Raw genomic sequence first — 27,771 nt, 5'->3', positions numbered from 1 at the left:
ACACAGCCATCCTTCACCTCTTGCATGATGATCAGTGTCAATAATCACTGCCTGACCTTGGCCGCTTCCACTTCCCTTCAAAACAAGCGACACAAACGACATTCAAATATATGCAAATAAAGATATTCACGCCAATCAAAGGGACGCTTTCATGAATGATGATTTTTGTTTGCACTGAAAATCATCCTGAAAACAATAAGTATAGCATTATTTTTGGAGCGTGTGGTTGTTTTTGGCTTCAATTTGAGAGAAGTGACAGCACTGACTGCAGACAAAACAGCTCCTCGGATAAATTACGTTTTTAACTCGACGGAGAGCGGCAAGCAAACTAAATGTGACATCACAAACAATAAATCCCGAAGTGTGGCTTGTTAAATGTAATTGGCCAGTTATGGAGTTATTTCCATTTTATGAGACCTTCACTCTGCTCCATTCGTTTGACAGGTGCGGTTATAACAGAAGATAAATCAGGATGCAGTCACGCCGACAAAAAAAAGGCACAGCAGTAAAACAAAAGCAAAACGGCTGGCGACGCTTAAAGGTGCCATATGTAAGAATGTGGCCAAAAACGGTTACTACATTCAAATTCAAAAATACCGAGGTCTTTTAGGTTTCGTTTTCTGACGTAACTGGCAACCCCTGGTTCCTCGGCAGCTGAGACTCTACTGACTGCAATGATTGGTAGACGGCGGTAGGTGGCGCCACATGCCAAACCATGATTTCATACATAAACATGATTTGCAGTCTGCAAAAGATTTTTTTTAATGCAAATATTTTGTCTGTACTGTTGTTGTTGGTGAGTTCAGTTTGTTATATGAACATTATTCCTGAGTCTCTGTGACATATTAGGAGGATTTTATGGCCAGTTGCTTTAAATTTATTACATAATGCACCTTTAAATTTGACAATAATAACATTATAATCAAAATTAAACCATTAAAAATAAAAGTTAGGAGTCAAATTATCAGCACTTTCTTTAAAGAACCTTAGCAGGTGCTAACCAAACACCCTCTTTTGAAGCTAACCGCACCCGATCCCTGACTTGGAAACATGCCAAGAAGTGGGCTGAGAGCTGAGTGAACAACTTATGCACAACTTATACAATTTCATTACTTTAAAACACAAAGAACATTATTAGATACCTAGACTCACTAGTTTTCCCCTGAACAAAGTGTTTTTTAGATGTAGCTACACCTTAAGAAGTACTTTAACTTTTGAGAAGTTTGCATTTTAGTAGAAAGGAAATAAATAGTTTCACATTTTGGGGAAAAAAACAAATTTATATAGTAAGACCGATTGCAATTTCATGTCTGTAGATGAGATATGAGGCTACAACCACCAGACTCCTTGTGCAGAACTTATATATATAATGCCTATATGGTTGTATTTCTACTCAAGTAAGGCACCCTAGAGCCTCTTTTGCCATTGGATCCAAATGAGAATTTGACTTATGGTTTAAAATTTAATCCCAGAAGAATTTATTTACATATTTACATGCCCAAACCAAGAACACTGCCAGAATTTCTCCACTTTTTCTGCTCCGTTAAAAACACAGAGGATTACTGCACGTTAAGGATACCTGAGGATTAAGAATATCCGTGTGTGAGTTATTTGACTGAGGAGCTTCACTTATTCCCTTCAGGAAAGTTGCCGTCACGGCAGACGATGTTACTGTTACTGGGAACAAATGATAGGAGACCGTGAAATTGCTGCGAGCGTCCCCCCTCCGTCCATCACCTTCATTATTCCTCCGACAGCTCGAGCAGCGGTTGTCGTCCGCTAGCTCTTCTCCCGTCTAAGCACATCCCACAGGGTTCCTTGTGTGGCATCCATTTTGGAGCGGGGCCCGAATCCAACGCCGCGACATGCGATTACTAAATTCCCCCGGCGTCGTCGCAGCTGAATCCATTTATATTTGGAGGCAAGCGTTTGAGAGAGGTTTCACGAGAACAAACAACCGGAGCATGTTGGAAAGGAGGCCGACGGAATAAGCGGAGATAGAGAATGTTTATACATTCACTCACACACACACTATCCTTTCTAGTGCTCTGCATTCTGCATTGACTTCTGAATTCATTTGGACAGTCCAACATAAAACCTTTACCCCAAACCTTAACCATTACCAATCATTGCCTAACATTTACCTATGAGGACAACTGGTCCAGGGTCATCGTTTGTCAGAAAATGTCCTAAAATAACACAAACGACACACAACTGGATCTTTCTGAGCTTCTTCTCAAACTTAAAGGTCACATAGAGTGGTCCTGTTGCACATATATGTTAGTTATGGAGGTCTACTTACATACATTAACTTGTTTTTATGGTCAAAAACCTCCTAGTTTCTGTAAACTAGCCGATAGAAATCCTCTTTTCTGACGCTGTTTTTCTGCTGCGAGATTTCAGAGTGAACTTTCACCCCCAGAAGACAGAGTCTTGTGATTGGCCAGTACTATCCAGCACATCCGTTCTCAGAAGCGCAGCGCCCCCCTCTGGAACGGCGGATGCACTGCTCCTCATTATCAAAACATTGTTTTAACAGTGTTTAAAAAAAGCTTCTTCACGACTCCCCGCCGCAGTCCCTTTGATGACTTTAAACCGGAGTCAGACCCAGAGTCAGAAGACACTGTCGCTCGTGAAACACCTCCACAACGGACGTTATTCTTCTTCTGTGGTTCAATGTACGTAACCGGATGTGCCCGGACTAGTGCCCGGAGCAGGACGATCGGTTGTTCAGGAGAACCGTTGCTTAGGTAACTATTACGGGATTTTCTGAGATCTCGTTGAGCCCCGAGATTAAAATAAAACACAACGTTCTCGGCAATGGCTGAACTGTTTGTTTCGAACCGTCAGGCTTCATAAACAAGGTAATGACGCAGATACACACCAAAAAAACAGCCTTAATAGGAACTTCCGGTCTAGTTCCGCTTTAAGTCACAAGAGTAAAGTCTCAAAACCATTTTTGAATGTGACCTCATCTATTTTAAGTTGCAAGAAGCGTGTGTACTTGACTGACTGTACTGCCCTCAGCATATATGATATATGACCAAAACCTGGTCCAAATGAGGCAGAACCTCGTTTCCTGTAGTACCTGGGTCAGTTTAGTACTCAGATTTGAATTGTGGTTATGGTTATGGTTATGGTTATGGTTATGGTTATGGTTATGTTAGGCATCAACTGGTTGTGGTAACAGGTAACACTTTGTGGTTAAGGTAAGGGAACTGTGCATTTTTGGAACTGTATAACAAGGAAATCAGCATGTACATGTATAATTATTAATCTACTTCGATACTGAAGAAAACTTAAAAAACTGGATGATTCTCAAGCGAGCAAGTTCTGGAATAGCTAGTTGCATCTTTTATTTCCATGATTTCGGAGCGGTTTTGCCAACATTTTCTCACGTTCGACGTAAAAAAGACATCACCTGCTCCTATAAACTCTATCGAAGCTTAAAATGTAGGATAAATTCGCTCTAAATTCTGATACGATCACTGATCCAGAGGAGCGAGAACAGCCGTTTGTCAAGTGAATGAATAAATCAACGTCCCCCCAAAACACAGAATGTGTTGCTGTGGTGACAAAATAAAACATCACAGGAGAGCAGCATTAAACCCTAGACTGTAAAGATGCCGTTTCTGCAACTGGAAGTTTCAGAAAAAACGTCACCTGAGACCAGGCACTTATTGGACGATGATGGTGATCAATCATTCTCTCTTTAAATGGAAGAATAATTTACAACAGTGTCGTCATGTTCTATAGATTAAGACTTGAAATGAGCAATTGAGGCCAGTGATGGGATCGGCAGTTCATTTGAGTGTACTCAATCACTTGAATCGGTTCGTTAAAATGATTCATTCAAAAGATTCGTTCAGTGCTTAGCAGGAGCCCAATACCCTGCTACTTGACTCATGTCCTCAGCCACAGTTCGGTTCTCTCCGTCTCGGTTCGTTCGTTCGCGAATCACGACCGAGTCAGTGACCAACAGCGCGAACGAATCGCAGCAGCACGACAGAAACGGTTCTTCTTACTAGTCACTCCCTCCGCGCTCGGCGCACGTTGGCTGGCGTCGTTTTGCCGAAGAGTCGCGAGTGAGCGACGGCGTCGGCGAACGACTAAGCGAGTGATTCACAGAACGCGGCAGTTCCACTCCCGGCCGCCCACGATCGCTGCTGAGCTCAACTGAACTAAGAAAGGAACGGATCAGTTCATGAAGTGATCCGAGTCAGTTCGTGAAGTGATCCGAGTCAGTTCGTGAAGTGATCCGAGTCAGTTCGTGAAGTGATCCGAGTCAGTTCGTGAAGTGATCCGAGTCAGTTCGTGAAGTGATCCGAGTCAGTTCGTGAAGTGATCCGAGTCAGTTCGTGAAGTGATCCGAGTCAGTTCGTTCACTCAAATGATTAATTTGATTCAAATTGATGACGAACAAGTTTTCCGTTCAGGCAAAGTCACCCATAGGTGGCTAACTGTAAATTCTGTCCCACTTCCTGGTCTTTACTTTTGAATTCATCAGGTTGATTCCGATGTTATTCCCCCCTCATTCCCCACCGCATTCAGTTCCTCATTATTTGGTCATTTAAGGTCGTTGTGGGCGTGTCCATCCATTATGCCAACCTGACAACCCTCCGCTCAGCTCGTCTTCCTGCGCCGCCACTTAATTACAGAGCTGAGTTTCTATTGAAATCTCTGCAGTGATTTCAATAGAAACTCTCGCTCTCTCTCTCTCTCGCTCTACATTAGCTGATTTATGCCGGTCGCCTTTCGTCTCCACAGTAATTCCGGGCGTCCTTCAGCCTCGCGGAGCACTTTGTTTGTGAAACGGTCTGACGGATCTGTCCCTCTGGACCTCTCGTTGTCCTTTCCTCGGTTTGACGGCTTAATTCATCTACCGCTGATCTACTTTCCCACCGTATTTCACCTTCTCCCGCTCACTTTTCGTCCCCACACTATCCATCCACCATCTCTCTTTCACTCTCCTGTAACTCCCCCCGCTGTGGAAATGACAAACTGTCAGCTCATTTGGAAATAAGGGAGGGAAAAAGCAGGGAGGAAAAAGGTCTAGCAGCTGGTTTTCTGGGAACCCAGCTGGACTTCGCGGCGCCCTCTGCACCAGATGGACCTGCCCAGATTGCACAGAGCTTCGCCACAAACCGCCGGCTCATTTGCACCGATTGCCCGGATCATCTCGCTCTCCCATTAATGGCTTAACGACAGTTAACGCCGAGTTCAGGGCCGTAAGCCGAATAAAACAAACAATAAATGGCCGCTCAGGGGCCAAGAAACACTTTCAGGAGATGCTCGACTCTGCGTCTGAGGAGACCGGAGCAAAATCATTTGAACAATAAAAATCTGCTGCTTTTCAACAGCAGTGACTTATTGTGCACTGAATTATCTGACAAGCGTTGAGACGGATGGCAGCAAAAACGTGGTTTAATAAATCCACGCTCCGCAGAAAGACGACTCTGAGATGCTCCGATTTATTTTATTTTTTTTTGCGCCATCTCTAGGTCGTAAACTATCAATACGTCTGACTTACGCCGTTTGTTTACAGCACAATCATGAGCTCACATTTCCAATTTGTCCCCTACGTTGATTAATGACCAAGCACCTCCGCAATTTACAGACTCAGCCTCAAATTCACTTTGCCCTCAGAGCTAATTATTGAATCATACAGTATGATTTCAGCATATTATCCTGCAGCCGTCTGGTTTTAGTTGGCATTAAATTAAAATTGTGGGAGTTTATAACTTCATTTTAAGGAAAAACCTGTGAATGTGGAAAGCTATCAGAGGACATTAGGTTCAAGTTAAACCATCTGTGCAAAATGCGGGTCAAATTATAATTATATTTTTGGACCGACATTTACAACAGCCCTCTCTGGACACGCCAAAAATCTTCTAAACTGTAATAAATTTAGGGATATTCAGCCGCAACTTCCCTAAATAAGTGTTGTGAAGTTTTAAAGGTACAATATGTAGTATTTATGGGTTTATATGACCCAAAATCCACTTTTTTATACATATTATGTGCTCCTGCATTGTCTAGTCGCTGTATAATAGTTTTTGTTTCATTTTCGTAGTGTTTCAAAAAGTCATGTAAAATAACATGGTCGCGGGCCGCGGTTGCATAGCCACTGTTAGCAGCGAGACGCCATGTTCCTACCGGAGCCTGTAAGGACAAACGCGAGAGAACAAATCAAACGTCTCTTTACTTGTAGCGGAAGTCCCGCCTCCTCTCTCTCCGCTTCGTCTGCTACGGCCGCGGTAGCTCCGCCCTCTCCCTCGCCTCATGAACCTCATCTGCTGACACGGAGAAAGACGACGAGGACGACATTTGACCAGCTGAGGACACCGTAGCGCTCAGGGAAGGGAGGGGGTGAGCAGAGCAGCAGGTCTTTGTTGTAAATTTCAGCCTCTCCTCTAGATGGCACTATAAACTACTTATTTCCCCTTTAAACATGGCACCTTTAAGAGTCTGCCCTACACTAGAGGATTTTCAAAATCTGACTCAAATCGGAGAATTTTGTAACGTAAAAATTTTCAACGTTTTAACCCTGAGAAGACACAGACTAGATGCGATCTCGCATAAACTCACACGATTTTAGAATACGAACAGACATGGAGGCGGACCGTCGCCGTCGTCGGTTAATAGCTGTTGCGTGTGCGACGTTACGGCCGAGAAGCCGCACTCGACTTGGCTTGTACAAGTTACGGTTCTAAACAAAAGTACGCGACATCGCGGTGAAATCGCTGTCGTTGGTTCTTGCAGGGGTTTCTGCTTACGCTTGTGTCCAATTGCGTCAGTTAATCTCTCACACGACAGGATAATTTGGCCAGATAATCTGCCCAAAACTCAGTAAACACCCCACGACTGTCTGAAGGGCCAGATCAGGGGACCAAAACCTGGACAGTTACCCCCTTTAGTGTGGGGCAGCAGGTGGGACGTGAACTGTACATAATCAAGTGGTGTAAATTAAATTCACACATCGGTCCGTTCGTTCACGGGGGGAAATCGCACAGCTTTCGTGTGACAGCTGCGTGTGCGTTCGCCATGCGCCCTCTACCCTGGTTCTGCACGTCATGTTGAATGAGCTTTATTTAAAAAGTCAGCAGCATGCGGACAACTCCGAGGAGGAGGAGGAAGGAGGAGGAGGAGCTGTTTCCCGGCGCTCCCCGGGTGCTTTGTTAAAGATCAGCGGAGGTTAACTGTTGCACTGATAGAACAGAGTAGCACCGGGCAGCCGGCCAACCACACACACACACACACACACACACACACACACACACACACACACACACACACACACACACACACACACACACACACACACACACACTCTCTTGTACTTGCTGCATACTGAGGACTGTGTTGCTGACAAAGTGAGGACCAGCATTTCCACTTTATAAATTAACACAATTACAAATATCTACTTCATGAATGACATCTACAAAGAACTACTGGTTGCAGTACCATAAAATGTCTGCAGGTGGAGCCCTAGAGCAAAAAGGGCTGGAACACTTTTTCGATTTTTTTTTTTTTTTTAATTTAATTTTGGTCCAAAATTTGACAAAAACGTAATACTATACTATGTCGACCAAAATTTGAAAAAAAAATTTGGTCCAAAATTTGACCAAAATGTTTTGGTCCAAAATTTTTTACATTTGACAAAAATTTGAATATTTTTTTTGACAAATTGAGTATAGCATGTTATAGCAACCTAAGGAAGTGATTTCAATGAAAACAAAGTGAGGACCGGCCAAAATGTCCTGACCCCGTAAAAATGACCTCACTTTGTTGGTAAAAACCCTCACTGGTCCTCAGTATGCTGCAAGTACAAGAAAACACACACACACACACACACACACACACAGGTTTGTGCAGCTATTCTTCTTCGTTAGGACGCTGCATTGACTTCCATTCATTTTGGACAGCTCAAACAAAGTCTTACACCTTACCCTAACCATAACGCCTAACCACAATTCAGATTGGAGCAAATAGAAGTACACAAGCACTTGCACACACACACGTAGTGAAAGATAGCAATGAATACATTACGTACGTGGTACTCCATACACTCAAAACACTCATGAATATAGAATAAACACACACACACACACACACACACGTGTGTGTTCACTGCAGTGTTATTTTATATGCCACTGAACAGATCTGTGTGCGTTCCACAACACCTGCTCATTCAGGTTGAGGCCTGGGGCAAACTGCTATTTATACTCGATGGGGTTGTTCAAGATAGAGCTGCAACACACTCTAATGAAAACACACACACACACACACACACGCGGTTGCTCGGCACACAATAGACGATGGAGCTCCCGCTGTGTGAAAGTCAGGCTCATTTTCCCACCCAGTGGTTAGCCTCGCAACTAAAGGGAGCCTGCCCATCACGGAGCCACCGTCTATGAAATCAGCCTGTGGTGGTGGTGGTGGTGGTGGTGGGGGGGGGAGATGTTGGTTTTTTTTCCAACCTGTACCCACAGGTAAGTGAAAGCAGCAGGGACACCGCCAGTGGCAATCGTTCCATTTAAAGACGAAGCGAAAACAAGAACAGAAAGGTAATGAAATTGTTTGTGTCGGGGGGGAATAAAACTGGCCGTGGTTCCTGAGAGACAGACTGACAACAACAACAACAACAACAACACAAAGCCGAGGAGTCTCACCGTGAGCGTCGCGGTAGTAAGCGTGTGTGACGCTCCGGAAACGCTCCTGTCCAGCGGTGTCCCAAATCTGAAAGGAAACATGGCATATTTAGCGTCATAATTACCAATTCCCGCTCAAAAAAATGTTACTATATGTATGAAAATGTACTTTGTTTTGATCTGCTAAGACCCACTGCTGAGCAACAGTATTCAAATCTGAACCTACTTTAAAATCTTTGGATCACCAAACTATCAAAACAAAGACAGCACTAGCATAAATGCCCCTGAGGCCAAAAGTGTGCATATTATCACTAGAGGTGGGCACCAGGTTAATGACGTTAACGCATGACGCCGTTTCCATAACGACTGACTGGAAAAAAAACACGCGTGACGTCATGTTTACGTGCCGTGACACCGGAGTCCAGGCACTGTTTAGCGGTTAGCTCCATTAGCTCCTTTAGCGCCGGTTTAGCGCGCCTACAGTCGAACTGGAGCGGTATGTTTTATTATTTAGGAAAAGAGCAGCGCTACAAATAACCAGCGTACCTGTGCCTCTGTTTTTAAACTTTAGCGTTACTTCAGAGACACATTTTAAACAATCGGGAGTCACGTAAACATGACGTCGCGCCGCGTCTTTTTCCGGTCAGTCGTCATGGAAACGGCGTCGCGCGTTAACCGACGCTAACGTGCCCAACGCTAATTATTACATGTCATATTAATATATTATATCTTAACTTAATTAACTTTTACACAGAAAGTTAAAGAAAGCAGCCATACAAAATCAGTCACCACTAACTTTACAACACTACGGAAGCCCAAGAGCGGCCATGTTCGCCACTATATTTTCTCAATCTCAAAATCACAGAATAAAGGAGTGCGTTATCGTGGGATAACAAGGTTGGTTTTCTCGTGATAACGAGATAAATGAGAATGAGAATCAACACAGACGTCTGACTGCGTATTGTTTTAGCCATGTGACATGATTTTTCGGCAAATGAATGTTAATGAATATATAGTCCAAAAATTAGCAAATGTTTAGCATACAGAAAAAAGGATAAAAAAAAACACCCTGAGAGTAAATTGTAGACATGTGTCTGTGTCGGAGTTGTTTTAACACATAGAGCTGAAAGAGACTTTGTAGACGAGGATGATGATGATGATGTTCATTTCCTTCACTGTGGCTCCAAAAGTTGAGTTGAAACAGCTCTGAGACTTTTTGAAATAATGTAATTAAAGGTATTAAATTAATATGCACCACTAGATATATGCGTGCAAACGTGATACATAAACCCTCTTTTGTGTTTGCTCGTTTTTTTAATTAAATCTTAGGAAAGATGTTGCCTCCTTCTTGCAGTTGGGGAGCATTATTATTATTCGCCTGACAACTCTGTAATTGAGCATCATCTTTATTAATAGGAACAATGTTGTTTTACATTTTGTTTGGTTTCATTTGCCGTAACGTTTGTCTTATTTACCTCGACACTTTCTCACATAATATCTATATTTTTCTTCTTTTATGTTACATTATTGCATCGTTTTATGTTGTACGTGTGTTTTAATGTCGTTTTTTGTCATTTTTGCACGACTGCTAGCATGACCAGGTCTCTCTTGTACGAGAGATTTTTGATCTCAATATGACTTCCTAATAAAAAATAAGTCATATATACGTGTCTTGATTTTAATTTGCTGAAAAGGATGTTTTGAGAAAGAAAAACTGAGGCAGAATCACTGAAGCGTTTTTCCGAGTTCTCGACAAAGGGCAAAAGCGGAGGAATAATAGCCCCGTGTTTAGCAGCGGCTGGAATAACAGGAGGTCAGATAAAGATGTAAATGTCCTTTCTAACACCCACGGTCACTGTTGTCAGCGTCATTATCTTTCTAATAACTCTGCCTCTGTAATATCCTGCAACACAAAAGACAGATGTAGAAAAAAACAGCCCGGTGCAGGTGTTACAGAGTCCAGTTATGAAAAGAATGTGGCTTATCAGTGACCTGAAAGCGCTTTTGTTTCCACTCATTCATCCTGACTCACACACTGTGACAAACACAGCCCGGTTCACCGTGAATAACGTTTTTTTACATAAACGGCGTCTGATTTCTCACCTCTCTAATTAAGCTAATGTATTCCTGGAGCTGGTTTAAAGACGCAGTGTGTTGGATTTAGCGGGCATCTGGGGAGCAGGTGGTTTATTGCAGCTCTTTCTATAAGTATTTTTTTTTTTTGGGTTATTTAGTTCGTTATCGGCTTCTGTGGAAATATGGACGTTTAAGAAAGACCCAGTGGACTTGTTAGCAAACAAAACGGGTAGATTCTGAGTTGGAATCACACTAATGCTAGTTTCAGGTGATTATTATGTTCAAGCAAACCTCATCTCCTCAACTCTTCAAATGCAGTCCCTGGATGCCTTTTTAATAGTTTCAACTGATTATTTCTAGATTTCACTACAAACTTGAAACTTCTCTTGGATTGAAAATGTCTTTTAAAGTCTAGTCGCTACGACGGTTGCCAACTCAAATTCAAAATAGTTCAAAAATTGGCTACAGCTGAAGTTTTGTCTGTCATACAACTAGTTCAGGGCCCGTAGGAAGTATGTATTCCTACAGTGGGAGCGGAATATTTTCAACACATTCTTGTTCAGGGTGATGCTGACTATTATGTAGGTAAATTTCAAGTCATTCTGAGATACTTTTTGTTTTTTTGAAGAAACTCAGCTCACTGTCAAAGTGCATCAGGGCAAATGGATCATTTCCTGATTTTCAAAAAATCATTAAAATTATTCCTAAAAAGTTTTGCAAATATTTTTAACGCATCCTTGTTCAGGGTGATGTCGACTATTATGATGGTAAATTTCAAGTCATTCCGAGATACTTTTTGTTTTTTTGAAGAAACTCAGCTCACTGTCAAAGTGCATCAGGGAAAATTGATCATTTCCTGATTTTCAAAAAATCATTAAAATTATTCCTAAAAAGCTTTGCAAATATTTTCAACACATTCTTGTTCAGGGCGATGCCGACTATTATGATGGTAAATTTCAAATCATTCCGACATACTTTTTGTTTTTTTGAAGAAACTCAGCTCACTGTCAAAGTGCATCAGGGAAAATGGATCATTTCCTGATTTTCAAAAAAATCATTAAAATTATTCCTAAAAAGCTTTGCAAATATTTTTAACGCATTCTTGTTCAGGGTGATGCCGACTATGATGATGGTAAATTTCAAGTCATTCCGAGATACTTTTTGTTTTTTTGAAGAAACTCAGCTCACTGTCAAAGTGCATCAGGGAAAATGGATAATTTCCTGATTTTCAAAAAAATCATTAAAATTATTCCTAAAAAGCTTTGCAAATATTTTCAACACATCCTTGTTCAGGGCGATGTCGACTATTATGATGGTAAATTTCAAGTCATTCCGAGATACTTTTTGTTTTTTTGAAGAAACTCAGCTCACTGTCAAAGAGCATCAAGGAAAATGGATAATTTCCTGATTTTCAAAAAATCATTAAAATTATTCCTAAAAAGCTTTGCAAATATTTTCAACACATCATTTTTCAGGGTGATGCTGACTATTATGATGGTAAATTTCAAGTTATTCTGAGATACTTTTTGTTTTTTTGAAGAAACTCAGCTCACTGTCAAAGAGCATCAGGGCAAATGGATCATTTCCTGAATTTCAAAAATTCATTAAAATTATTCCCAAAAAGTTTTGCAAATATTTTCAACGCATTCTTGTTCAGGGCGATGCCGACTATTATGATGGTAAATTTCAAGTCATTCTGAGATACTTTTTGTTTTTTTGAAGAAACTCAGCTCACTGTCAAAGTGCATCGAGCAAATGGATCATTTCCTGATCTTCAAAAAATCATTCAAATTATTCCTTAAGAGCTTTGCAAATATTTTCAACACATCCTTGTTCAGGGCGATGCCGACTATTATGATGGTAAATTTCAAGTCATTCCGAGATACTTTTTGTTTTTTTGAAGAAACTCAGCTCACTGTCAAAGTGCATCAGGAAAAATGAATCATTTCCTGATCTTCAAAAAAATCATTAAAATTATTCCTTAAAAGCTTTGCAAATATTTTCAACAGATCCTTGTTCAGGGCGATGCCGACTATTATGATGGTAAATTTCAAATCATTCCGAGATACTTTTTGTTTTTTTGAAGAAACTCAGCTCACTGTCAAAGTGCATCAGGAAAAATGAATCATTTCCTGATCTTCAAAAAAATCATTAAAATTATTCCTTAAAAGCTTTGCAAATATTTTCAACAGATCCTTGTTCAGGGTGATGCCGACTATTATGATGGTAAATTTCAAGTTATTCTGAGATACTTTTTGTTTTTTTGAAGAAACTCAGCTCACTGTCAAAGTGCATCGAGCAAATGGATCATTTCCTGATCTTCAAAAAATCATTCAAATTATTCCTTAAGAGCTTTGCAAATATTTTCAACACATCCTTGTTCAGGGCGATGCCGACTATTATGATGGTAAATTTCAAGTCATTCCGAGATACTTTTTGTTTTTTTGAAGAAACTCAGCTCACTGTCAAAGTGCATCAGGAAAAATGAATCATTTCCTGATCTTCAAAAAAATCATTAAAATTATTCCTTAAAAGCTTTGCAAATATTTTCAACAGATCCTTGTTCAGGGCGATGCCGACTATTATGATGGTAAATTTCAAATCATTCCGAGATACTTTTTGTTTTTTTGAAGAAACTCAGCTCACTGTCAAAGTGCATCAGGAAAAATGAATCATTTCCTGATCTTCAAAAAAATCATTAAAATTATTCCTTAAAAGCTTTGCAAATATTTTCAACAGATCCTTGTTCAGGGTGATGCCGACTATTATGATGGTAAATTTCAAGTTATTCTGAGATACTTTTTGTTTTTTTGAAGAAACTCAGCTCACTGTCAAAGTGCATCAGGGAAAATGCATCATTTCCTGATTTTCAAAAAAATCATTAAAATTATTCCTTAATGGCTTTGCAAATATTTTCAACACATTCTTGTTCAGGGTGATGCCGACTATTATGATGGTAAATTTCAAATCATTCCGAGATACTTTTTGTTTTTTTGAAGAAACTCAGCTCACTGTCAAAGTGTATCAGGGAAAATGAATAATTTCCTGATCTTCAAAAAAATCATTAAAATTATTCCTTAAGAGCTTTGCAAATATTTTCAACGCATCCTTGTTCAGGGCGATGCCGACTATTATGATGGTAAATTTCAAATCTTTCCGAGATACTTTTTGTTTTTTTGAAGAAACTCAGCTCACTGTCAAAGTGCATCAGGGAAAATGGATAATTTCCTGATTTTCAAAAAAATCATTTAAATTATTCCTCAAGAGCTTTGCAAATATTTTCAACAGATCATTGTTCAGGGCAATGCCGACTATTTTGATGGTAAATTTCAAGTTATTCTGAGATACTTTTTGATTTTTTGAAGAAACTCAGCTCACTGTCAAAGTGCATCAGGGAAAATGCATCATTTCCTGATTTTCAAAAAAATCATTAAAATTATTCCTTAATGGCTTTGCAAATATTTTCAACACATTCTTGTTCAGGGCGATGCCGACTATTATGATGGTAAATTTCAAATCATTCCGAGATACTTTTTGTTTTTTTGAAGAAACTCAGCTCACTGTCAAAGTGCATCAGGGAAAATGAATAATTTCCTGATCTTCAAAAAAATCATTAAAATTATTCCTTAAAAGCTTTGCAAATATTTTCAACAGATCCTTGTTCAGGGTGATGCCGACTATTATGATGGTAAATTTCAAGTTATTCTGAGATACTTTTTGTTTTTTTGAAGAAACTCAGCTCACTGTCAAAGTGCATCAGGGAAAATGCATCATTTCCTGATTTTCAAAAAAATCATTAAAATTATTCCTTAATGGCTTTGCAAATATTTTCAACACATTCTTGTTCAGGGTGATGCCGACTATTATGATGGTAAATTTCAAATCATTCCGAGATACTTTTTGTTTTTTTGAAGAAACTCAGCTCACTGTCAAAGTGTATCAGGGAAAATGAATAATTTCCTGATCTTCAAAAAAATCATTAAAATTATTCCTTAAGAGCTTTGCAAATATTTTCAACGCATCCTTGTTCAGGGCGATGCCGACTATTATGATGGTAAATTTCAAATCTTTCCGAGATACTTTTTGTTTTTTTGAAGAAACTCAGCTCACTGTCAAAGTGCATCAGGGAAAATGGATAATTTCCTGATTTTCAAAAAAATCATTTAAATTATTCCTCAAGAGCTTTGCAAATATTTTCAACAGATCATTGTTCAGGGCAATGCCGACTATTTTGATGGTAAATTTCAAGTTATTCTGAGATACTTTTTGATTTTTTGAAGAAACTCAGCTCACTGTCAAAGTGCATCAGGGAAAATGCATCATTTCCTGATTTTCAAAAAAATCATTAAAATTATTCCTTAATGGCTTTGCAAATATTTTCAACACATTCTTGTTCAGGGCGATGCCGACTATTATGATGGTAAATTTCAAATCATTCCGAGATACTTTTTGTTTTTTTGAAGAAACTCAGCTCACTGTCAAAGTGTATCAGGGAAAATGAATAATTTCCTGATCTTCAAAAAAATCATTAAAATTATTCCTTAAGAGCTTTGCAAATATTTTCAACGCATCCTTGTTCAGGGCGATGCCGACTATTATGATGGTAAATTTCAAATCTTTCCGAGATACTTTTTGTTTTTTTGAAGAAACTCAGCTCACTGTCAAAGTGCATCAGGGAAAATGGATAATTTCCTGATTTTCAAAAATTCATCAAAATTATTCCTAAAAAGCTTTGCAAATATTTTCAACGCATCCTTGTTCAGGGCGATGCCGACTATTATGATGGTAAATTTCAAGTCATTCCGAGATACTTTTTGTTTTTTTGAAGAAACTCAACTCACTGTCAAAGTGCATCAGGGAAAATGGATCATTTCCTGATTTTCAAAAAATCATTTAAATTATTCCTTAAGAGCTTTGCAAATATTTTCAACACATCCTTGTTCAGGGCGATGTCGACTATTATGATGGTAAATTTCAAGTCATTCCGAGATACTTTTTGTTTTTTTGAAGAAACTCAGCTCACTGTCAAAGAGCATCAAGGAAAATGGATAATTTCCTGATTTTCAAAAAATCATTAAAATTATTCCTAAAAGGTTTTGCAAATATTTTTAACGCATCCTTGTTCAGGGCGATGCCGACTATTATGATGGTAAATTTCAAATCATTCCGAGATACTTTTTGTTTTTTTGAAGAAACTCAGCTCACTGTCAAAGTGCATCAGGGAAAATGGATCATTTCCTGATTTTCAAAAAATCATTAAAATTATTCCTTAAGAGCTTTGAAAATGTTTTCAACACATCCTTGTTCAGGGCGATGCCGACTATTATGTTGGTAAATTTCAAATCATTTCGAGATACTTTTTGGTTTTTTTTGAAGAAACAGCTCACTGTCAAAGTGCATCAGGGAAAATTAATAATTTCCTGATTTTCAAAAAATCATTAAAATTATTCCTTAAGAGATATGTAAATATTTTCAACAGATTCTTGTTCAGGGTGATGCTGACTATTATAATGGTAAATTTCAAGTCATTCCGAGATACTTTTTGTTTTTGAGACTAAAGTCATTTCACTGTCAAAGTGCATCAGGGAAAATGGATCATTTCCTCATTTTCAAAAATTCATTAACACTAACTACTTTAGTGTTTTTATATTGATATGAAATCATTGCAATTTGGCAAAAACTATGTCAGGAAGCAGTCATGTGCATATTCTCATATACTGAAGTGTGTGTGTCTCTGGGAGAGCAGTGCAGGTCGGCCATAAAAATTCTTATTCATACCAGGTGCGGAAGGAAGCACTCACAGCTGTCCACTTGTATTAGGAGAGTACTCCGAACGGTTGTTAATACGAGGTCGGTAACGGCCTCGCGGAGACACACGCACTGATGAATCTGAATCTGGCTCTACTTGCTTATTAATGAAGTTATGAACAAGGCAAAATGAAAATTTTCATAGTAGATGACACTTTCTAGTAGAGAAAATGCTGTGGTTCAAAATCACATTGAAATGTCCGAAGAAGTACTGAACTAATCCTTTTCTAACAAAAACAACTGTTTTGCTCGTCACTCGTTGGTGTCGCGTATAAAAAGGTTCACTGTTCCATCCAAACTAAGTCAATAATCGTTTTTATCGCGTAGACTACAGACACTAACTGTCTTTATTGATGGCTACCTGGACATGAAGAGGATTTCAGAAACAATTTAGCTCCTATAGCTTTCACTGTATTCCCGGGATATTACCAGAAATGTCATATTTCTCTCGATAACAACGATGGATGAAGCCAGCTCCGCTAGGAAAAGAGAACATGATGGGAGGGGAGAGAGTGAGTGTTGTGTAACTGAGGTGGAAAAACACCATCAGAGTCTGTTCACTGGCCTCTTTGCCCGTTTGTGTCTCCGACTGAAAACTTCCGAGGCTCCGTAATAATCTGACGTCGAGTCTGCTATTCCCTCTCGTGTCCTCAGTCAGGCAGAGCAGTTCGGGCTAATTGACTGATAGAAACTAACCAAGGCCTCATTAAGTCATTGTTTTTGAGCAACTGTGCACTCTCACCACAGGAAGCAACGAAGATGAATGGGAAATGGGGATTTACACCATGGGAGAAAAGTTGCCGCTGATTTGTTATTCAAAGGGAAAACACACCGACACATGGAGATATTGGAAATATTGAGCTTACCTGCAGTTTGACCTTCACGGCGTCAATCGTCATGACTTTATTCTGGAAGATAATGGGGGGGGAAAAATTACAAATCATTGAGATTTCACAAAAACAACAACAAAGAAGCAACAAAATCATGCATTTAAAGAAAGTGCTAAAGGGGAAAGTAATCGCGTCGTCGTGTGTGCGGCGACACTGATGTATGATACGCGCTCTTTTGTGACCACAGTTGCTGTAATAAGGGCTCGGCCTTTGCTGCGAGGCTCGCTTTTATCACTGAGATGATGTCAGTACACACACACACACACACACACACACACACACGCAGGTTTGCACAGATATTCTTGTTAGGACACCTCACTGGCTTCCATTCGTTTGGACATTCACCGCTAACCTTCGCTTTTAAGCACAATTCAAGTATTAGGTGAAAGGTTCCGCGTCATTAGGACCAGGTTTTGGTCTCCATGAAGTCTACTGGTCCTGACAAGGTTGGTGTTTACACCAGAAAAGGTGTTACGGAGGTAACAAAAACAAATACAAGAACACACACACACACACATTTTGTTCGATGAATAGCTTTGTTTCACACGGTTGCATCTTTTAATTGGACTATCAATCAAGGTGTGTTAGTCTGACTAAGATTAACTCGACTAACATGTTTACATGACATTAAGAAAAACAAAATGATTGTCTTAGTCTGACTAAGACAAAAAAAAGTCTGATTTTGTGCGGACTAATGCGTTTACATGACATTAAGAAAACCAAATGATTGTCTTAGTCTGACCAAAATTGGACTTTTAACATTCATGACAGTTGTGGAACCACCAAGGTTCCAATAATCCTAACCTAGAATTGGTTCAAGATCAAGATGGTGGAAAAAGTACCACCATCAGCTTGCAGGAAAAAAAATCAAGAGTAATCAGACTATGAAACCAGGTATGTTAGTCCGACTAAGACTTACTCGATTTTAGTCGGACTACCGTGTTTACATGACTTTAAATAAACCAAATGATTGTCTTAGTCTGACAAAGACTAAGACAGACTAAGACAAACAAAAAAAATCTGATTTTAGTCGGACTAACGTGTTTACATGACGTTAAGTAACAAAATTATTGTCTTAGTCCGACTAAAATTGGACTTTTAACATTCATGACAGTTGTGGAACCACCAAGGTTCCAACAATCCTAACCCTGAATAGCTTTGTTTCACACGGTTGAATCATTTAATTGGACTATCAATCAAGGTGTGTTAAGATTAACTCGACTAACATGTTTACATGACATTAAGAAAACCAAATGATTGTCTTAGTCTGACCAAAATTGGACTTTTAACATTCACAACAGTTGTGGAACCACCAAGGTTCCAATAATCCTAACCTAGAATTGGTTCAAGATCAAGATGGTGGAAAAGTACCACCATCAGCTTGCAGGAAAAAAAATCAAGAGTAATCAGACTATGAAACCAGGTACGTTAGTCCGACTAAGACTTACTCGATTTTAGTCGGACTACCGTGTTTATATGACTTTAAATAAACCAAATGATTGTCTTAGTCTGACAAAGACTAAGACAGACTAAGACAAACAAAAAAAACCTGATTTTAGTCGGACTAACGTGTTTACATGACGTTAAGTAACAAAATTATTGTCTTAGTCCAACTAAAATTGGACTTTTAACATTCATGACAGTTGTGGAACCACCAAGGTTCCAACAATCCTAACCCTGAATAGCTTTGTTTCACACGGTTGAATCATTTAATTGGACTATCAATCAAGGTGTGTTAGTCTGACTAAGATTAACTCGACTAACATGTTTACATGACATTAAGAAAACCAAATGATTGTCTTAGTCAGACCAAAATTGGACTTTTAACATTCATGACAGTTGTGGAACCACCAAGGTTCCAATTATCCTAACCTAGAATTGGTTCAAGATGGTGGAAAAGTACCACCATCAGCTTGCAGGAAAAAAAATCAAGAGTAATCAGACTATGAAGCCAGGTACGTTAGTCCGACTAAGACTTAAGGCCACATTATACTTCTCCGACTGCGTATGCGTTATCCGTCTGCGTCACCACGGAGACGCCTCGAGCATTTATACTTCTGCGTCGTGGTGACGGACACTCGCTGCAATTTCCCGCCCGATCAGTAGGGGTCGCTGCGCAAGGTTGTTGTGCTTCTGGCTACAGTGAGCAATGGCGTCCGAGAAAGAAAGAGAGAGAAAGACTGTTGTTGTTGAAAAAGTGGCCGTTTCTCACTTTTCTGTGTCACGGAACGCAGTTTTAAGATAATTTGAGGCGAGAAATTGGCCATTTAGAGTCTAAACATGTGCTGTGTGTGTTAAGATATGACGTAATTATAGTTCGGCAGCGGCGTTATCGGCGGGGATCAGCTCCGCCTCTGTCAGGACGCCCGGAGCGCACTGAGAGCCGGCACAGAGCAGCTTAGCTCGGCCTGTCCTGAGGACCAATCGCAGCTCTTGCCGTCTCCGTAGTTCCTTGACGGAGTGACGGACACTTAAAAAATATTCCGTGCACCCGGAGACGACGCAGAGGCTCTTCGACAGGTTCTGCGTCGACGTAGAGGACTCTGCGTAGCTACGCAGAGCACTTTACGCAGGAGTATAAATTGGGCTTTACTCGATTTTAGTCAGACTACCGTGTTTACATGACTTTAAATAAACCAAATGATTGTCTTAGTCTGACAAAGACTAAGACAGACTAAGACAAACAAAAAAAATCTGATTTTAGTCGGACTAACGTGTTTACATGACGTTAAGTAACAAAATTATTGTCTTAGTCCGACTAAAATTGGACTTTTAACATTCATGACAGTTGTGGAACCACCAAGGTTCCACCAATCCTAACCCTGAATAGCTTTGTTTCACACGGTTGAATCATTTAATTGGACTATCAATCAAGGTGTGTTAGTCTGACTAAGATTAACTCGACTAACATGTTTACATGACATTAAGAAAACCAAATGATTGTCTTAGTCTGACCAAAATTGGACTTTTAACATTCATGACAGTTGTGGAACCACCAAGGTTCCAATTATCCTAACCTAGAATTGGTTCAAGATGGTGGAAAAGTACCACCATCAGCTTGCAGGAAAAAAAATCAAGAGTAATCAGACTATGAAACCAGGTACGTTAGTCCGACTAAGACTTACTCGATTTTAGTCAGACTTCCGTGTTTACATGACTTTAAATAAACCAAATGATTGTCTTAGTCTGACAAAGACTAAGACAAACAAAAAAAAAATCTGATTTTAGTCGGACTAACGTGTTTACATGACATTTAGTAAACCAAATTATTGTCTTAGTCCGACTAAAATTGGACTTTTAACATTCATGACAGTTGTGGAACCACCAAGGTTCCAACAATCCTAACCCTGAATAGCTTTGTTTCACACGGTTGCATCATTTACCGACAATGTGGTTGCCAGGCAATTTAGCATACACACACACACACACACACACACACACAGCACTAGGAAGCTGGCTTTTATCAGCTTTGGCATCTTTCTAAATGAACGCCCACATCGACGGTCACAAGTTGCCGCGGCTCCGCGGAAAATGATTTTCAACTTTTTATTCTACTCGACAGAGAGCAGATTTAGAGCCCCGTCATCTATCGTTTACTAGAGATACTGGCAAACGAGACGGACGAGCGCGCCGGCCCGGTCAGGACCCAGCGGGACTATCAGCACGAGCAGGAGATATGAGGCAGGTGTCCAACTGTGAAACATGTAAAAAAAAATAAAACTGTGAATTTTAATTCCACTTTACAGTTTCCTCCAACAAACAGAAGGTCTCGCTGTCGACGGCGATCCTCTGAGCCCATTATTCATTCCCCCCCCTGCCTCTCATGATAGAGAGGAACATGGTCGTAGGACTTCTTTCTTTGCATGCAAATACAGACAGAGAGTGCACACGGTCCAAAATGTCCCTTTGGTGATTGGACACTGAATTGGGATTTCAGTCGTGTGCTCCGAGGTCCTCACGGGGGCAGAAGATGAAGACCTTGGGGAAGCTCGGTGACTGCACAAGCAGGGGGAAAAAGGTGATTTATGGCTTTGAGAAGTTGTGGTTGAGGGGAAACTCAGAAATATCACAATATAAAAGTGAGGCTGAGCAGTTTCTAAACTCCTTCCCTCACAGCGATTGTCCAAACAGAGCATGGGTTTGGTTATTAAACCAGACTTTGTTTTTGTCCATTAAAGTTTGTCCAAAGTTTGATGGATGAGACCAAGGAAGAGCTACTTACAAAGATCATTATACCTGCACATAACTGTGTGTTTGTACAGAGGAAACACACAACTATGATGAAGCAACAAAACTGAGGAGGCGGAGTTTTAGTTTAGTGGACGGGAAATTACACCCAAGAAATACATATTAATAACATGAAACTGCAATCATGGCCTCCTGTAACTGTAATATGTACAATTAGGGAAATGTCCAAACCTGCACATGCAGCACATGTTCTCCACATCCTAATGCGTGTGCACATTATGAAACTAAATATGTGTTTTATAGGAAGTGCACGATGAGAATTGTTTCCATGTTGCGTCCCTCACGATAGACTCATTAATGTTAATGCGAGCAGTTGTTTGCAGATCTTGCCCTTGAGCTGCAAAATAATGTGCGTATCCTGAGACTGTGAAACTGCAGTTTGGAATCGAAATGTTGGAAACAGGAAGTGGCGAGTCGTCTACAAGCACAGCTTAATCAAGCCAAGGCCGTAGTCCGACTAAGGCAGGCAACTGGACAAATTGCAGAATCTACATAGGTTGCACTTCATCTTCCTTGTGGTTGCTGTGTTGTCCGAAGAAAGACAACGTCGTCTCCTTCTACTTCCGGGTCAAAGACCAGGAGGAAATTTTGGTACATGCACAGTTCGCCAAGTCCGACTCTAGTCCGACTAAGTGGATACACGTAAGATTAATCGGACTATGAATCAGGGTTTGCTAGTCCGACTAAGATTAACTCGATTTTAGTCAGACTAAGGTGTTTACATGACATTAAGAAAACCAAATGATTGTCTTAGTCCGACTAATGTGTTTACATGACATTAAGAGAACCAAATTAGTGTTTAGTCCGACTAAAATTGGACTTTTAACATTCATTACAGTTCTGGAACCACCAAGGTTCCAAAAATCCTAACGCAGAACTGGTTCAAGATCAAGATGGTGGAAAAGTACCACAAAGTACCACAGAGTAATCAGACTATGAAACCAGGTATGTTAGTCCGACTAAGACTAACTCGATTGTAGTCAGATTTTAAGTGTTTAAATGACATTAAGAAAACCAAATTATTATCTTAGTCTGACTAAAATTGGACTTTTAACATTCATGAAAGTTCTGGAACCACAAAGGTTCCAAAAATCCTAACGCAGAACTGGTTCAAGATCAAGATGGTGGAAAAGTACCACAAAGTACCACAGAGTAATCGGACTATGAAACCAGGTATGTTAGTCCGACTAAGACTAACTCGATTGTAGTCAGACTTTAAGTGTTTAAATGACATTAAGAAAACCAAATTATTATCTTAGTCTGACTAAAATTGGACTTCTAACATTCATGCAAGTTGTGGAACCACCAAGGTTCCAATAATCCTAACCCAGAACTGGTTCAAGATCAAGATGGGGGGGAAAAGTACCACCATCAGCTTGCAGAAAACATCAAGAGTAGTCGGACTATGCAACCAGGTACGTTAGTCCGACTAAGACTAACTCGATTGTAGTCAGACTAACGTGTTTTCATGACATTGAGAAAACCAAATGATGGTCTTAGTCCGTGCAGAAAACATCAAATCAGTCAAAAATATCGGCTGAGAAAAAGTGTGTTTTAGCTCATCGGACAAACAAATTGGTTCCATTTCCTCTACTTATCGCTGCACCAAAATGTTCCTTCGGCTTCACGTAGGTTTCTCTGCTCCGGTGCCGGCAGACTCTGGTGCCTCGAGATATCTGCCCATTCACCATCAACATACTTTTCCCCTCATTCCTAATGCATTTCATCCATATTACATGGAGGGAGGGGGGTTTTTTTGTTGTCAGTTTTAGTTAGTTTACCTTGCACATGGGGAGCAATTCACAGCTCCTAAGCCTCGTTCTGACAGCAGCGTAGCACATTAACGCCACAAAAGAGTAACTCGTGCTCGTGGGCCGACCACAGGAAACTGGAGGGTTTTACACTGTTGAAAAGTTTATATCAACAGAAGTATAGGAGAAGTCTTCTACTGAAGTGCATTTCCTCAGGGGGCAGGGAATGCACTCATTTTGTCCGACAAATCCCTCTTGTATTCAGCTCCGTAAAAAATGATGCAAAAACAACCAAGAATAAGTTTTGCATTTTAGATTCTTCAAAGTACCGATTGCTTTGATGACGGCTAATATAGAGTCGTTTCATGTTTCTACAGTGTGTGCTTTTCGTGACCTAATTTTATATAATTTTATAGCACTAAAAGTTACTGGAGTTCAACGTTTCTAATACGGTTCTTAATTTAAAGGCTGCAACAATGAATCGGCAACTAAATTATTCACCAAACTGCTTTGATGTTTTATGGCTCGGCTTAAAATGTTTAGGTTTTCAATTTTAACGTGAATATGATCTGGTTTCTATGACGGTGAACTGAATATCTTTGGTTTATGGACAACACAAAGTCATTTCAATCGACAGGTCAACGGATAACAAAAATAGCGGTACGACGTAAAGTGTGAAGGCAACAAAACGTGTCATTTATTAACGTGATTCAGAATCAGATCATTTTCCTCTGTGTAAAGAGTTCTTCTTCTTTTCCCTGCAGTTACACGTGGATCTTATATAGTTTGTAATGTTCGGAGATTGTTCCTGGGTTCAATACGGTGTCTTTTGGTTGGTTGGTACAAAGGGAGTTCAGGGGAACTGGCCTTGAGGTGCAAACGTGTCCATAACGTGGAAGAATTCAGAACAGTCCCACGTTTGTATGCATCTTTCTTTTTCCAAATCTGCCTCACCACGCGAGGTGAATCGACCAAAATCGGCTCGTTTTTGAGTTCTAGATCAGAAAACGTCCATTGATCGGCTGCTCTGCTCTACCAGTTGAGAGTGAGATGGGGGCGGAGTGGGTAGCAACGCTAGCAGGGATTTTGGCGATTTGCAAGTACCCTCATAGTTTGGATTTGCTACACAAATGACCCTACAGCCAATTTAGTGCAAGTAAATGCGATGATATTCGTTTCACTTTAGTTTGTTTGTGCACCGACAAAAAAGGTGCAGCCATTTAAAATCCATTTGCTGTGGCACTAAATGGGAGGACCGTCAACGATTAAAAGTAACCAGCAAAAGCTTAGTTCGGACTCATTGGAGCTTTATTGCACTTTGTTCGTTTCCTTTATGCAGGGTAAACAGGCAGGGCAGACAACCGCTTGGGGCCCCCGAGCCGATAGGGGGCCCCTCGACACTCGGAGCCTGAGGGCTGTTTTTACTGAAATGTGCAGTGAGCAGCCGCCTCCCCGTCCCCCTTAAACAACAATGGGCGATTTGCAATGACATCTCAGTAGGAAACCTTTATATATGTATATATATGATTTTTTCAGTTATTTACAGTATTTTATTGTTCTATATATTGATATTGTTTTATAATGTGGGTTCTTTACACTGTAATGTATTTTTTTTACGAAGTTTATATAGTTTTTTAAAAGCTATTTACAGTATTTTATTGTTCTTTACATTTATATTTTCACATACTTTTAAATTACAAGGTTTTTCCAAGTTATTTCATTCATTTTTAAAAAAAAATATATTTTGAACTCATTGGTGTCAGATTATTTGTAACATAATGGGGAAGAACACTGGTTGGAAGGAAGGGCCCCCTGGGATTTTTTGCCTAGGGCCCCTACAGACTCTAGAATCGCCTCTGGGGAGGTCTAGAGGAAGACCAAAGAGAAGATTTATGGATGTAGTGAAAGAGGACATGACGTAAGTTGGTGTGAGAGAAGAGGATACAGAGACCAGGGTTAGATGGAGGAGATGTTGATGAAGAAGAAGAAGTTTGCTTCCTTTATGCAAAAAAAAAAAAAGACATTTGTTAATGCCGCCCGTGCAAACAGTGACACAAAGTGTTGTGAAATGTTTTGACTTTGTCCCGGAGCAAAGATGTTCGCAGCACTGTGTGTAGGCTGCTGTGTTTACATAACTGCAAAACACTCAACCTGAGGAGTGTTTCAGCTTCCTGTGCGAGATCTACCACCTTCCCTGGGCTGAGCAGATGGATATTTGGAAATATTACGTGAAGCCGTTTCCATGGAGAAAAAAAAAAAAATTACTCTTTAGCCAATCTGGTTTGTCGTCACCAATCAGCGATTTGTGTCCAAGAAGCACTGGACATAAGCCCTGAATGTAGTGTTTCAAAGTGTTGGTAAGAATTTCTAATACTTTGAATCAGGCCAATGCCCAAGAAACAACCTGATATGGAAACTGGAAAATAATTACAATTCCACCTGAGGGTGCTCAAAACACGGTGCCAAATTTCATGCCAATCTGTCGTGTAGTTTCCATTAGAAACCAAAAATATTCAGCCTGAAACCAGAGGATCGACGCAGTCAGTCGTCAGCGTCCTCTTGGGTCGGTGGGACCTGCACAGACTTCTATATTCATCCATCAGGTGTTTGTGGAGACGTCCCAGTGTTAAAAATGATTCAAAATCCAATATTACTGTTTCTGCAGGCGAACATAATATTAATATTAACAATAACGATCTGCAATGTGAAGTCTGACAGTCTGAGACCGAGAGGAAAGACAAACAGAAACTGGCCGAGTGACAGACGTGTGAACCACACACACCTGTTACAGATGAGGCAGGTGTTGTTTGCTCTTATTTAAGGTGGAATTATCTCGTTTACCAGCAAAAACACACACATAATATAGACCCTCAGCCATTACACCTTAACCAAATCTGAAGCCCAATCATTCAAGAATAGTTTTAACTCTCTTATGACCTTCATGATATTCAGGCTGCCTGGATTTACTTTGATTTCATGGCAAATGTAGAATTGTCAAAATAAAATGTTAAATGAGTGAGTTCTTCTGCCCCTTTTTTTCCCAAAATAACTTTCACTTTCGTTATCTGGCTACCGTAATATGGGCGTAGAGCTCGATTTCTCTGCTTTACTGTATCCATCCATTCATCTTCTACCACTTTATCCTGTACATGAGGGTCACGCAGGGTGCCAACGTTAATTTACTGACAGAACAGGATATTTTAGGGTTAGGGTTAGGGTTTGAGGGTTAGGGTTTGATTTGGGTTAGGGTTTGATTTGGCTTAGACAGATGGTTAGGATTAGATTTGGCTTAGAGGGAGGGTTAGGGTTAGATTTGGCAAGAGTAAGGGTTAGGGTTAGAGTTTGATTTGACTTAGAGGGTAAGGGTTAGGGTTTGATTTGGCTTAGGGTTAGGGTTAGAGGGAGGGTTAGGGTTAGATTTGGCTTAGACAGATGGTTAGGGTTAGATTTGGCTTAGAGGGTTAGGGTTAGGGTTAGATTTGGCTTAGAGGGAGGGTTAGGGTTTGATTTGGCTTAGGGTTAGAGGGAGGGTTAGGGTTAGATTTGGCAAGGGTTAGAGTTAGGGTTAGATTTGGCTTAGAGGGAGGTTATGGTTAGATTTAGCTTAGGGTTAGAGGGAGGGTTAGGGTTAGATTTGGCAAGGGTTAGAGTTAGGGTTAGATTTGGCTTAGAGGGAGGTTATGGTTAGATTTAGCTTAGGGTTAGAGGGAGGGTTAGGGTTAGATTTGGCAAGGGTTAGGGTTAGATTTGGCTTAGAGGGAGGGTTAGGGTTAGATTTGGCTTAGAGGGAGGGTTAGGGTTTGATTTGGCTTAGGGTTAGAGGGAGGGTTAGGGTTAGATTTGGCAAGGGTTAGAGTTAGGGTTAGATTTGGCTTAGAGGGAGGTTATGGTTAGATTTAGCTTAGGGTTAGAGGGAGGGTTAGGGTTAGATTTAGCTTAGGGTTAGAGGGAGGGTTAGGGTTAGATTTGGCAAGGGTTAGGGTTAGAGTTTGATTTGGCTTAGAGGGTAAGGGTTAGGGTTTGATTTGGCTTTTTACTCAGTTGTCCACATTTTATAGATGAAACAACAAACAAATTGCTTGAGACAACATATGACATCAGTCAATAATGGAAATAATCCTGAGTTGCAGCCCCATTCAACCGTCTCATAACCCGTGTGAGTCTTAACATATACATCTCACAGTCATGTATCACATGATCGGCGTCAGAGTGACGTCCGATCACCGGAATTCAAACGTATTCGTCTGTGAGCTCGAATAAACAAGCACTTGTGCCAAATTTGGCAGAAATCCCCTCCAGACCCTTTCACAGATAACTCATTCATGACAGTGATACAGATGGATGAAC

At 40.2% G+C, this 27,771-nt stretch overlaps 1 protein-coding gene across 1 annotated transcript in view; it reads right to left on the bottom strand.

Moving 5' to 3' along the window:
* rab26 (RAB26, member RAS oncogene family) overlaps positions 1-27,771 on the bottom strand; it is a gene marked incomplete at both ends in the record, with an annotated part of 91,349 nt that overhangs the window by 29,731 nt on the left and 33,847 nt on the right. The window contains 2 exons of the mRNA XM_083903753.1: positions 8,673-8,739; positions 17,402-17,443. Coding sequence (XP_083759879.1) covers positions 8,673-8,739; positions 17,402-17,443 — 109 coding nt within the window. The remainder of the gene's footprint in view (positions 1-8,672; positions 8,740-17,401; positions 17,444-27,771) is intronic.

The sequence above is a fragment of the Microchirus variegatus genome, assembly GCF_963457635.1.
Source record: "Microchirus variegatus genome assembly, chromosome: 17".
NCBI lineage: Eukaryota > Metazoa > Chordata > Actinopteri > Pleuronectiformes > Soleidae > Microchirus > Microchirus variegatus.
The sequence above is the reverse complement of the archived record's forward strand: the minus strand, read 5'-3'. Positions and strand labels throughout refer to the sequence as shown.